General features: G+C 55.9%; 1 protein-coding gene across 2 annotated transcripts; it reads right to left on the bottom strand.

The window, feature by feature from the left end:
* Positions 1 to 1,649: 1,649 nt before the first annotated feature.
* LOC128822407 (folate receptor gamma-like) lies at positions 1,650 to 7,261 on the bottom strand. Of its 2 annotated transcripts, none has more exons than XM_054004110.1 (5): positions 6,940 to 7,261; positions 4,412 to 4,567; positions 3,665 to 3,853; positions 3,045 to 3,180; positions 1,650 to 2,300 (listed from the first exon to the last, which is right to left on the bottom strand). In XM_054004110.1, the coding sequence occupies exons 1-5, from the start codon at positions 7,180 to 7,182 to the stop codon at positions 1,963 to 1,965; spliced, it is 1,062 nt and encodes a 353-aa protein (XP_053860085.1). In that variant the 5' UTR covers positions 7,183 to 7,261; the 3' UTR covers positions 1,650 to 1,962. The 2 variants fall into 2 exon arrangements, with proteins under 2 accessions (XP_053860085.1, XP_053860092.1); XM_054004117.1 differs by lacking the exon at positions 6,940 to 7,261 and adding an exon at positions 5,864 to 6,202.
* Positions 7,262 to 12,313: the final 5,052 nt, after the last annotated feature.

Consider the following 12,313-nt stretch of genomic DNA (forward strand, 5'->3'; position numbering starts at 1 on the left):
GTACTACAAAGCTCTGTAGCCTGGACTTGGCCTGGCCCAGACAGCCCTGGCCTTGCCCCATGGGCACAGTGGGAGACAAAGTTTGCCATGAGATCCTCCCACTGAGTCCTGAGGAGCAGAAAGGACCCCCAACACTCCCCACAGACCCCCAAACCACCACCCCACCCCAGCTGGACTCCGTGGCCTCCTGAACTCCTCGCAGAGGGGACTCTGGCTGAGGCTGGGTCCAAGCCCAGCCCCAGACCTGGTCAATGGCTGCTGTCTAAAGCATTGCACAGCTGTGATTGAACCTTTACCTCCGGGACTGAGGATGGGAACCCAAACACATTTCCATAAATAAATGATTCATTATGATTGTGATTAGACCAAGAGATTAATCAGCATTATTTACTGCACAGCACAGGTAGCTGCAACTACCAGTATGATATTTGAAACAAGATTGAAGCAGTTGTGTTGAAGCCAGCAAACCCCATTGCTGAGCAGAGGTTGATGTCACTCACCCAGACCAAGGCCCCTGGGCAAATCTCCTTGGCCCAGCCTTGAGACGTGACCTCGAGGGGCAGCCCTAGGAGGTACTCAGGCAAAGGGGGTGTTAGAAGATGCCCAGACTAAAAAGCTGGGGCTGGGCTTTTATAGGCTAAAGCCCCTGGAGTGGCAGCCAGGTGTCTCTGGGCTGTGCCAGCCCAGCAGCTTTAGGGAAGGGATCAGTGGGATCACCTGGGGGTTCCTTTCTCAGGAGCTTCCCCTGCCCTGCCATGCCTTCGCCTCAGTCAGGGTGTGGAGCCAGGCTGGTTCCTGCTTTGTCCCACCCCAAAAGCAGCAGGGTCCCTCTCTCCCCAGGCAGGGCACCCGGCTCTTCTCCTCCCCGCGTCTCCCTGCAGGACGTTACTGAAGTTCTGCTGAAGTTTCTGCCTCAGAGGAAATAAAACCCCAAACAAGAAGAGCAGCAAGTCTCTGCCCAGGTCCTGCAGGTCTGGGAACCTTCACCTTTCGCCCAGGCAGGTGTGGGCAGGGCTGAGCCAGCTCACCTGGGCTGCAGCCCCTGCCAGGGGCACAGCAGGGACACTTCTGCTGCTCTGCCCCAGCCCTGGGGCCAGCACAGCCAGGACCTGGAGCTGCTGGAGAGAGCCCAGAGGAGCCACGGGGCTGGAGCCAGGCTGGGAGAGCTGGGGGGGCTCACCTGGAGAGGAGAAGCTCCAGGGAGAGCTCAGAGCCCCTGGCAGGGCCTGAAGGGGCTCCAGGAGAGCTGCAGAGGGACTGGGGACAAGGCCTGGAGGGACAGGAGCCAGGGAATGGCTCCCAGTGCCAGAGGGCAGGGCTGGGTGGGAGATTGGGAATTGGGAATTGTTCCCTGGCAGGGTGGGCAGGGGCTGGGATGGAATTGCCAGAGCAGCTGGGGCTGCCCCTGGATCCCTGGCAGTGCCCAAGGCCAGGTTGGACACTGGGGCTGGAGCAGCCTGGCACAGTTGGAGGTGTCCCTGCCATGGCAGGGGAGTGGAAAGAAATGAGATTTGACATCTCTTCCAAGCCAAACCATTTATCATTTTATGATCTTTCCTCCCCCCAGGCCAATTCCTACATTTACAGACCCCACACTCACCACCACCCCCAGGACACCTCAGGCGTATTTCACATCAGTACAACAAGGCTGATCCAGAGCCAGACTTTATTGTCAAAGCCACCCTTCAGGGAGTCACAGCAGCCCAGACACCAGGGCTCAGCCAGGCCAGCACACGGCCATGGGGGGGAACAGATGTGCAGGAGCTCCCACATCAGAGCAGAGCTTGCACTGCTCTTTCCCCAGAGGCAAGAAAGTCCCTGCTCTGGTCAGCAGCCAAGAGGGGGTGCCAAGGTCAGCAGCACAGCTTCTGCTGAGCGCTGGGACAGACAGACGGACACAGAGAGAGAGTTACTTGTTCGGTTCCTCTTGCAGGGCAGCTGGAGCAGCCCAGGCCGTGCCCCTCACAGAGGGGTCGCAGGGAGCCCCGAGCCCCCGGGGAGCAGCGCGAGGGCCAGGGGCAGCAGGAGCAGCTCAGAGCAGGGCAGCGCCCGCGCGGCCCGGCCGCTCCCGGGAGCCCGAGCCGGGGAGGGTCTCTTTCTCCAGGCGTAGAACTTGGCCACAGCCACGTTGGGGTTGCCCTGGGCGGGGTCGAACCACATCTGGATGCAGCGCCCGCTGCCCCGGGGCTCGCGGCTGTATTGGAAGGAGCTGGACCAGATCTTCTCACACAGGTCCTTGGGGCGGGGGAACACCTGGCTGAAGGGTCTGCACATGGAGCCCCAGGGACAGCGGTTGGTTCCTGGAGGAATAGGAAAAGGTAAAAGACTTTAGAAAGTGCAAAAAGGCCCCAGGAAGTAGACATTAAAGCTGAGAAAGGCTGGGAAATTTCTAAACCTTCTCATGGGAAGCTAGGAAGAACCAAGTGAATACATTTATATTTATCATAAGGAACAGGAAAGAACAAGAACTTATTGATAGCTCAAGATATGAAAAGTCCTAGATATATGCTTTGCAAAGACAGAAAAAGTTTCTATCTTAAAGAATGAATTATTGTGTATTGTTTGAGGTTCATAGAAGTCCTTTTGTTAATGTTAAACCCACTGGGTCCTTTTCTTATTGGTTAGAGTAAAATGACTTTACACCTTTTCTTTTACGCTGTTGGTTCAGAGAATATGTAGAAAAAGGCTTTGCATGGGCTGCCATGCTGTCTCTGATCTGTGTTTGCATGGATGTGGCTGTTCCTGAGTCTCTTGCTTTTTGCTTGTTTGGTACAGACAGATAACAAACCCTCAGTCTGCAGCCAGTCAGGGTCTGTCCCGTTTGTGAGACACGGCCCGATCTGGCAGAGGTTCCTGGGGGCAGAGCAGCGTGGCACAAAACCCCGGGGAGGGCACAGCCCTCCCCTCCTGTCCTTCCCCTGCGAGGAGCGGGTCACCTGCCCACGGCCACACCTGAGCCTGGAGAGGACAGAGGTGTCCTGGCAGCAGTGACACTGCCAGGGACCTGCCCGGGGGGTGAGGAAAGGCTCCCAGAGCCCACCCACCTGTAGCCCAGTTCCAGCCCTTGTGCCAGTTCTCCTTGCAGGTGAGGGCGTCCTTGCAGTCCTGCCACCACTCCTCGCAGTCCTCCCTGCAGAGGGGCACATGGAGGATCCTCTCCCGACGCCAGCTGCTGTCAGCCTGCGGGACACAGGACCCAGGACACAGCCTGCTGTCACCCCGAGTCACGCTGGGGAGGGCCCTTGGGGGTCAAGGGCGAGATCTGCCACATCCCAGATCCCCCAGCCCCTCACGGGGAGCCACAGCTGATCCCAGAGGAGTCTCAGCCCCAGCAGAGATGTGGATTCCTTGACACAAGGAATTCTTCCATCAGTCAGAGGCCAGAAAAGCCCTTGGAATCTTTCTAGCCTGTGGGAAAAGCTGAGACACCCTAGGATATTGAAGAGAAATCCTTCCCTGGCAGGGTGGGCAGCCCTGGCACAGGTGCCCAGAGCAGCTGGGGCTGCCCCTGGATCCCTGGCAGTGCCCAAGGCCAGGTTGGACACTGGGGCTGGAGCAGCCTGGCACAGTGGGAGGTGTCCCTGCCATGGCAGGAGTGGAACAGGATGAGTTTTAATGTCCCTTCCAACCCAAAGAGTTCCACGATTCCTTGATCTGCTCCTACCTGCTCAATCCAGGGCCCCAGGTTGGGGGAGCACTCGTACAAGCACATGTCCTGGACGAAGTGGCGCTTGCATTTGGGTGGCATCACCCCACAGTGGTTCCAGTTGAAGTTGTAGAGGTAGGACTGGTCCTTGTGGGCTTCCAGAGTGGTGTTGGCTGTGCAGCAGGCGTTGTCCTTCCAGGGGGAGCACTGCAACACAGGGACGGGCAGCAGCTCCAGCGGGGCACAGCCACTGCAAGGAGCCCGCAGCAACCACAGCATCTTGTCTTCCCCAGCAAACTCTCGGTCACTTTGGCTTCAGGAGCTGAGCACTGCAGCAAGGCGGAGCTGGAGGGGCAGGAGATCAGCTCCGCAGGAATTGTGCCAGCCCAAGGGACAGAAACAAACCCTCCTTCCTCTGCCGAGGGGCTGGGGCACAGCAAGGAGAGTGTCCCACCCTGCGAGGGAGCAGGGGAGAGCCCTTCCTCCCCTTCCTCCCCTTCCTCCCCTTCCTCCCCGTCCTTTCCCTGCTGTGGTCTGGACTACCCGAGCTTCAGGGGGGTTAGAGAGGGTGGCACTGAGCTGGCAAAGCCCCCGCCACTGTCCCTGCTCGGCCACCTGCTGCAAGAAGGGTCAGACGGACGGGTCTCACAGCCAGCGCAGGCTTCAGCCCTCGGGCGAGCGCTGGCCGAGCCCGCAGAGCCCGCGGGGTGCGGGAGGCGGGCGCGGGGCCCGGGCAGTGCCAGCCCAGCCCAGCCCAGCTCCTACCTGCTCGAACAGCCTCCCCTCGGGGCCCGGCTCGCTCTTGTGGTGTTTGGCGTCCATGCAGACGTTCAGCAGCGGCTCCTTCACCGCCTCGGCAGCCAGCAGCACCAGAGCCACCGCCAGAGGCACGGCCAGCGCCGCTGCCATCCCGGGAACGGGCTGCGAGAGAGGGGACAGCGCTGGGCGAGAGGGGACAGGGATGTGAGAGAGGGGACAGGGCTCTGAGAGAGGGGACAGGGATGTGAGAGAGGGGACAGGGCTCTGAGAAAGGGGACAGGGATGTGAGAGAGGGGACCGGGCTCTGAGAGAGGGGACCGGGCTCTGAGAAAGGGGACAGGGCTCTGAGAGAGGGGACAGGGCTCTGAGAAAGGGGACAGGGATGTGAGAGAGGGGACAGAGCTGGGCAGAGAGGGGACAGCCCAGGAGAGGGAACAGCCCAGGAGAGGGGACAGGGCTCTGAGAGAGGGGACAGGGCTGGGCACAGAGGGGACAGCCCAGGAGAGGGTTTGGCACGGGCAGCAGCGAGGGAGGTGCTGTGGCACTCCTGAGGAGCTGGCAGCAGCTGGTGGCACCAAGGACACAGCGCAGCCCCCCCGAGGCTGGCTGCAAGGTCAGGCACCGTTCTCATCGGGACAGCCCCAGAGCGGGACAAACAGCCCCGGGAGAGCTGGGGCTGATCACTCCATCAGCCCTGAGCGAGGAGTGAGACCCACTCACTTCGGGGCCCTTTTGCCACCCCACTGCTTCAGAGAGAAGCTCCCAGCCCCCAAACCTTCTGCACCCCTTCAGACGTGGGGAGCTCAGGGATGACTCTCCTGAGTGTTCAGAGGGACAGGGAACACACCAAACACAGCACCCTGTGTGGGCCAGGAGCTGCAGGACTCTGCTAATTCAGGAAAACATTTTCTTTATCTGCGTCTGAGACTTGGGAACCCTCTCCCGAGGTCTCCAGCAGAGAGCTGAATCACCAAAGAATCACGGGAGGGTTTGGGCTGGAAGGAATCTTAAAGCCCATCTCATTCCACGCCTGCCATGGGCAGGGTCACCTCCCACCATCCCAGGGTGCTCCAGCCTGGTCTGATTTGAGCAATAAAAGACATTTCACACATCCTTGGCCTCCTCTGCCTGCATAGAGGCTGGGACCAATTTTATAGTCATTTTCTAAAAAAAAGCCCAAAAACCAACCCCACACCAATCAACCAACATCAAGACTTAACCAGGAAAATTCCTTCCCATTCCTTGTTGACACGGCACAAGGGTCTGAAGCAGACGCATTTTAAGAAGAATTTTGTAAAACACAGAAGCAAGACAAAGCATTTACAGCATTAAAATAGCACAAAACACCCCAGAAAAAGCAGCTACAGGCCTGAGGAGGCACACAGAAACGTGAGAGCCAGGAAGCAGCTAACCAGCATTACAACTGCATTTATGCTCCCAAATCAGTGTCAGCCTTACCAGCCCAAAAAGCCTCTCACCTCTCCACACCACTCACAAGCGCTCAGCTCAGCAGCTTCCCGGGGCAGCTGCAACAGCAGAGCTGCTGGCACAGGTGCTGCCACTGGGGAGGAACTTTCCCCGCTCTTTGAGGGGCTGTGGCTGGTGCCAGTGTTTGTCAGCACAGGGGACAATGTTTGGGTGACAGCCGGCTGCTCTAGCCTTCCGCAAGCAGCAGCTCCTGCCTGGGAGAAACCCGGCGTTTCCTTCCCAAAGCAGGCGTCTGCTCAGCCCTGGGCTTCACCACAAACCCCATTTCCTCCCCTCACCCCGCACCAGGCACTGGGATCTGCCCATGGCACGAGGCAGGGGAGCCCAGGACGGACTGACCCAGGGCTCTGGGTATGGAACAAATCATGGACTAAATGCAAAAGGCAGCAAATGACACACAGGTTGCTGCCTCCGAAGGAAAATAACAACTCCCACCACAAAGCAGAAATGCAGGTGCTGAGAGGGAGCAATGCACCTCCTTGTAACACCTGAGCACATCCACTAGAGCTGAAAGCTTCACCAGAGCCCGTGGAAAGCCCTTGCCTCAGCAGGGGGGCAGAGTCTTCCTCTTGGAGCAGGTCTGGGGGCTGATTTGCTCTTTTCTTCACTCACATCGCTGCTGTTTCAGTGATGAATCACTTGCCTGAGGAGCAATCCTTCTAAACTTCATGTGTGAGCACTTTAGGCTCTGGGTGACCCTGCTCTGGTGATCACAGAACCCCTGAGGCTGGAAGAGACTTCCCCACCTTGTCCCCAGCCCAGAGCTCTGAGTGCCACCTCCAGGGGACACCTGCAGGGATGGGCACTGCAAAGCTCCCTGGGCAGCCCCTGCCAAGGCCTGAGCAGCCTTTCCATGGGGAAATTCCTGCTGCTGGCCAAGCTGAGCCTGCCCTGGCCCAGCCTGAGGCCGTTCCCTCTCCTCCTGTCCCTGTTCCCTGGCAGCAGAGCCCGACCCCCCGGCTGTCCCCTCCTGGCAGGTAGAAAACAATTCTGTGCTTCTACCCCCTCACGCTGGAGATGTCACTGAGCAGATCTCCCCCACTCACCTCGGACCCTTTGCCACCTCTGCTGCCTCCACCAGAAGAGTTTTGCCCCTCGAGGCTCAGGACTGTGGCAGTTTCAGATGCCCTGCACTGTCCTGGCCACGTTTCCTGCTCCTTGCCAGGGAATTTCTGATATCTGGTTTGTTTTTGGAACTGCTGATCACTGAACTGTGTTGTAACATTGTCAGAGCAGTGACAGCTTGTTCCTGAGAGATAATTGTCAGCCACCAGCCTGTCATCTTCCATCTGACGTGTTCTCCCCAGTGCATCACTGTGTGTTCCTCTCAGCTGCTTTTTCTTTGAAATCTGTTGTTTTGTTGTTCAGTGACTCAGTCATACCAGGTGTCACGTCCCACTCTTGTGTAGAAGGGACCACCCAAGAGTCATAGGTGCCCATGGTCACAGAGGAATGGCAAAAGGGTCCCAAAAACCAAGCTCAAAAACCAGCTTTTATTGGCCAGCTCCACACTCGGCGTGGAAATCGACACATGTTTTGCCCCTACGTTGTAACAGTGAGAGAAATAAAAGAGTAAAATGAAAGAGGGAGGCAGGAAAGTGAAAGAGAGATTGGATAGGAAAGGAGATCACCAGTCCTGGCTGCAGCACTGATCCAAGCAGGGTGGTCCTGGGGCACTGCCCGGCTTTGGGGGCACTTTTTGTAGGAAAGTTTCCCCACCCTGGCATGGGGCTGCCTGCTCTTCATGTGAGCACACGCAGTCTGTTCTTCTGGGCCTTTCTGGAAATGGTTCCAGGGGCTTTGGGGGTCTCTTGGTAAATCCCTCTCCACTGGATCAACTCTCAGCCAGCAGCTGATGCCCACTCCTGGCCCCAGGGCTGCCCTGGAGCTGTTCTTTGTGTTGTTTGGTCACCACGGACCAGAACAGGGAAGTTGGCCCCAAAACGGGGCTGCCCCACAAGGGCACTGCCCCTTCCCAGACACGTCCTGCTCTAATCCTGCTTTAACTTTCTTGCTCCTGTGGGCATCAGGAATTTGAGACACAGCAATGCTTTTACTCCTTCCTGCCCAGGCTTCTGCACCAGGGACTTCTGCAGATTTTTACAGCTGGTCCTGGAGCCATTTGGTGTCACCAGACACTTGGATGACTTGATGTTTACCCAGACAAAATTTGTTGAGAAGCAGAAACCATAGAATCAAAGGAGTGTTTGGTTGGGAGGGACAGTAAAGCTCATCCAGTTCCAGCCCCTGCATGGGCATGCACAGCTTCCACTGTCCCAGCTTGCTCCCAGCCCTGTCCAGCCTGGCCTGGAACACTTCCAGGGACGGGGCTTGTCCATTTACCTGTGGTTCAGCCCTGAATTACATTTCCTGTGACCTTTCCCTGGACAGACACCGTGTTCCGGGTGTGTAGATCCCCCCATCTCTCCAAAAAACCTTCCAGGTTGTCACATGTGAATGTCTAGACCTTGTCCTTGTAGGGGGAACTTGTGCATGGGATGATGCAGAGCACTGCACCATCTCCCTGTTGTCCTGCCTGTATCCCTGTACACCCCCTTACCTAAATATGCTGCATTTTTCCACACCAGATGCTCGTTCTTTGCTCTCTTTGTCACCTCCAAACCATTTTTGTCCCTCTCTGAGCTTGTATTTCCTTAACTGAGCATTCCAGAGCTGTTTGTAGCCATGAGGTCTCCAGCAGCAGCCCGTGCCCATCCCTCACTGCCTTGTGCCCCTCTGTACCACAGCCTGGTCCCCTCCCCTGGAGGTCCTGCCATCCTGGTGTGCATTCTCTGCACTACCTCAGTGTGTGGGAGCCTTGAATCTCTCCCCCCAGCACAGTTTTGCTGTTCTCTGCACCCCCTCAAAGGCATGTTGGCAGCACGCAGTGAGGAGCAGCAGGGCCACTGCCATGGTCTGAAGGAAAGCTGGTGAGAACAAACCACAGGACAAGTCCTCAGACAGCGAAGCTGGCAGGGCTCAGTTCCCTGAGACCCTGCAAACGCAGTCCAAAGCCCCTGGCCAGCAGTGGCCACGCTCTGGGCTACGGCTTCAGGAGCTGTGTCACAGCTCTCAGCCAGGCTGCGCACAGAATCAGGGAAAGACAGAAGGGTGTCAAGTTGTCAGTGGGTCTTGAGTCTTCAAAGAGACAGGAGCAGTGGTTGGTTGTTGTAAAGTTGTTTATTGCATGAATACATCAACCTTGAAGGCGAAGAGTTCAGAGTATTACAGTCCAGGCTAAAAAAAGCCAAAAGCTTTCTGGCACAGGGTGTTGATGTTCTGAGCAGAGGCAGCAGAAGCAGCAGCAGCTGGCAGCAGAAGCAGCAGCAGCTAGCAGCAGCTACTGCCACCTCTTTTGCCCCCTAATACAGGGGAATTTTACTCATAAATCATCTAATCAGCTATGAACACTATTCTAAAACATTCTTTTTACACCTATCCGAGCTTAATTCTAATGTGCAAAAGCAGTGTTTGTTCTTACCCAAACCTACACATACAGTTCTGTCTGCTCACACAAATGTTCTATCTGTTCTATCTAGAAATGCAAGCAATGGTCTGCTATGTTTTCATGTTGTCTGGAACGAAGTTAATTTTGTGAAAGGTATCACTACTGAACTTTAAACTAGGCTTTGGGGCCTTTTACTGCTAACCCAGTCTCTTAAGATATATTTCTACTTACTTAAAACTAAAACTTACACTCTAAAACATACATGTCTGTATGGCTTAATATACTTCAGTTTCTCTAAAGGTTCCAGTTCAATCCCTGCATTCCTTTCTTCCCCTGAGGGGCTTAGAGAGACTTTTATTTCATGTATTCTAACAGAAGGGTTTGGGTTGGGAGGGACCTTAAAACCCATCCAGTTCCACCCCTGTCACAGGCAGGGACACCTTCCACTAGGAGAAAATAAAGTTCCAGAGAAGAAACAAATCTCTTCAGTCTCTGTGCCAGAGGGACTCCCAGCTGGCAGGGGGAGGATGTTTCCCTGAGGATTTTGCTGATGGCAGTTCCCCGTGGGAGACTGCAGTGGCCTCAAGGCTGTCAGAGGGGCTGAGGGTGGGACTGCAGCCTGGGACAGCTGGGCACTGATCACCTCCCTGCCACGGACACGGGTCCTGAGCTCCAGATGGGAGGGTGCTCGGAAAGTCAATCCCACAGAATTCAAACACCCAGCTGAGCCACAACAGCTCCTTGTTATCATTAACCAAAATTAGTGGGAATAAACCAGTGCCTGGGGACAGACTGTGCTGTTGCTTTGGGCCTGAGCAAACCTGTCCCACGGATTTTGGGTTAAATTTCATTACAATCGGTGCTTTTATTCCAGATGAGGACTATCTGGCCAGAAAGGAGAACTGGAAAAGGGCCTGGGGTCCTGGTGGGTGCCAGCGAGCCCAAGGTCACCAGGACACCTTGCAGGAAGGTGGCTGGTGCTGACCTCTGGGGGAGCTGGGGCTCTCAGGCTGGGCAGGACTGGATCCCAGCAGCTCCACACTGGTCAGCCCATGTCCAGGACTGGGGCTGGGTGTCCCAGTCCAGCAGACAGTGGTGGGCTGCAGGTGCTGCACGGGCTGTGGGGGTTTTATTTCCAATCCCCCTGCTTTAGCTTTGGCAGGATGTATTGCATGTACACTTTCTCCACCACTGAGACCAGGGCCTTGGACACCTGCACCTCCCACACCTGTGCTGTGCTGACCCCCAGTATTGCAGTGATCAGCCTGTCCAAGATTCACAAATTTGTGAAAAATTCTTCTCCCACTGCTGACATTCTCATGGCCAACACCTGCTGCTGGTCCCACCGTGGTGACTCCAGCTGTGTACAGAGCAAAAATCGGGTCAGTCCTGGACCACCGGAAAGCTGCAGGAAGCCAAATGGGACCCCAAAGTCATGGCATGAGCTGGGCTGGAGCTGGGGGTCTGTGCTGGAGCCTCACAGGGCTGGTGGGGTCACACAGCTCAGAAAGACAGCAGAAATTATGTTAAAAATTGAAGGGCAAACTCATCACCTGATGCCAGCTGGAATTATGGCACAGACTTGGGTGATAAAATTCCATCTGAGAGTTGTGAATTCTCACGATGCTCCGAGCCTCAGGCTGGGCCAGGGCAGGCTCAGCTTGGCCAGCAGCAGGAATTTCCCCATGGAAAGGCTGCTCAGGCCTTGGCAGGGGCTGCCCAGGGAGCTTTGCAGTGCCCATCCCTGCAGGTGTCCCTGGAGGTGGCACTCAGAGCTCTGGGCTGGGCACAAGGTGGGGAGTGGTCACAGGTTGGACTTTATGGTCTCGGAGGGCTTTTCCAGCCCCAATGATTCTATTCTACGATTCTCTGATCCTGTGGTCTTTAAGGTCCCTTCCAGTCCAAACCATTCCATGATTCCATGACTCTGTGTGTGCCATTTTTATGGTCAGATGTGGCTTTGTGCTTTGCACACTTCATGTGGTTAATTTGGAGAAATGCCCGTACCCTGAGTGATGTCACAGCATAAATATTTGAAGCAAACATAATTTCCTCTATTGATTTCCCTCCCACAAAAACATCTAATGGAGAATGAGGCTGTGCCTGCTTTCTTTGCTAAAAAAAGAATGAATAAATACTCAGTAAAGTATAAAGTTCTATAGCAGAGTACTGGATATCCACGCTATTGTGCCAGGGATATCAGCAATTTCCATCAGTTAATTAGGGAGCAGAGCCACAGGGATCACAGGGATCGGGCAGGGGTTATCAGTGAGAACAGTTATTCTTGTGGGCACAAAGGGGAGTTAAAGATTAACCAGAAAAGCAAATGCAGATCCCAGAGATTAGCAGCTTTAAGGACCAGCTCTGTGGGTCTGCAGAGGGGCTGACAAGGGAGGGAGGTCCCCCCTCGAGGGGGGATTCCTGCCTGATGTGTCCCCCCAGACAGACTGTGAGCTGTGAGACCCACCACGGGATGGGTTTGCCACAGATGGGGCTCCCAGATGAAAAGGCATACCAGAGAATCATGGAATCAGGAAGTGGTTTGGGTGGCAAGGGACAATTAAGGATCACCTCCTTCCATCCCTGCCATGGCAGGGACACCTCCCACTGTGCCAGGCTGCTCCAGCCCCAGTGTCCAACCTGGCCTTGGGCACTGCCAGGGATCCAGGGGCAGCCCCAGCTGCTCTGGCAATTCCATCCCAGCCCCTGCCCACCCTGCCAGGGAACAATTCCCAGTTCCCAATCTCCCATCCAGCCCTGCCCTCTGGCAGTGGGAGCCATTCCCTGGGTTCTGTCCCTCCAGGCTCTTGTAAATAGTTTCTCTCCATCTTGGAGGTCTATTGCCACTGGAATGATTCCGTGATCCCTGGGGCAGGGAGGTGGTGACAGTTATATCCCCCAGACCTCGCCAGGACACGTGGGTCCTGTCTCTGACTGAGGCTTCGCTGAGGTTCCTCTGCAGAAGCCTTCAG

Source organism: Vidua macroura, chromosome 2 (assembly GCF_024509145.1).
Source record: "Vidua macroura isolate BioBank_ID:100142 chromosome 2, ASM2450914v1, whole genome shotgun sequence".
Classification (NCBI taxonomy): domain Eukaryota; kingdom Metazoa; phylum Chordata; class Aves; order Passeriformes; family Viduidae; genus Vidua; species Vidua macroura.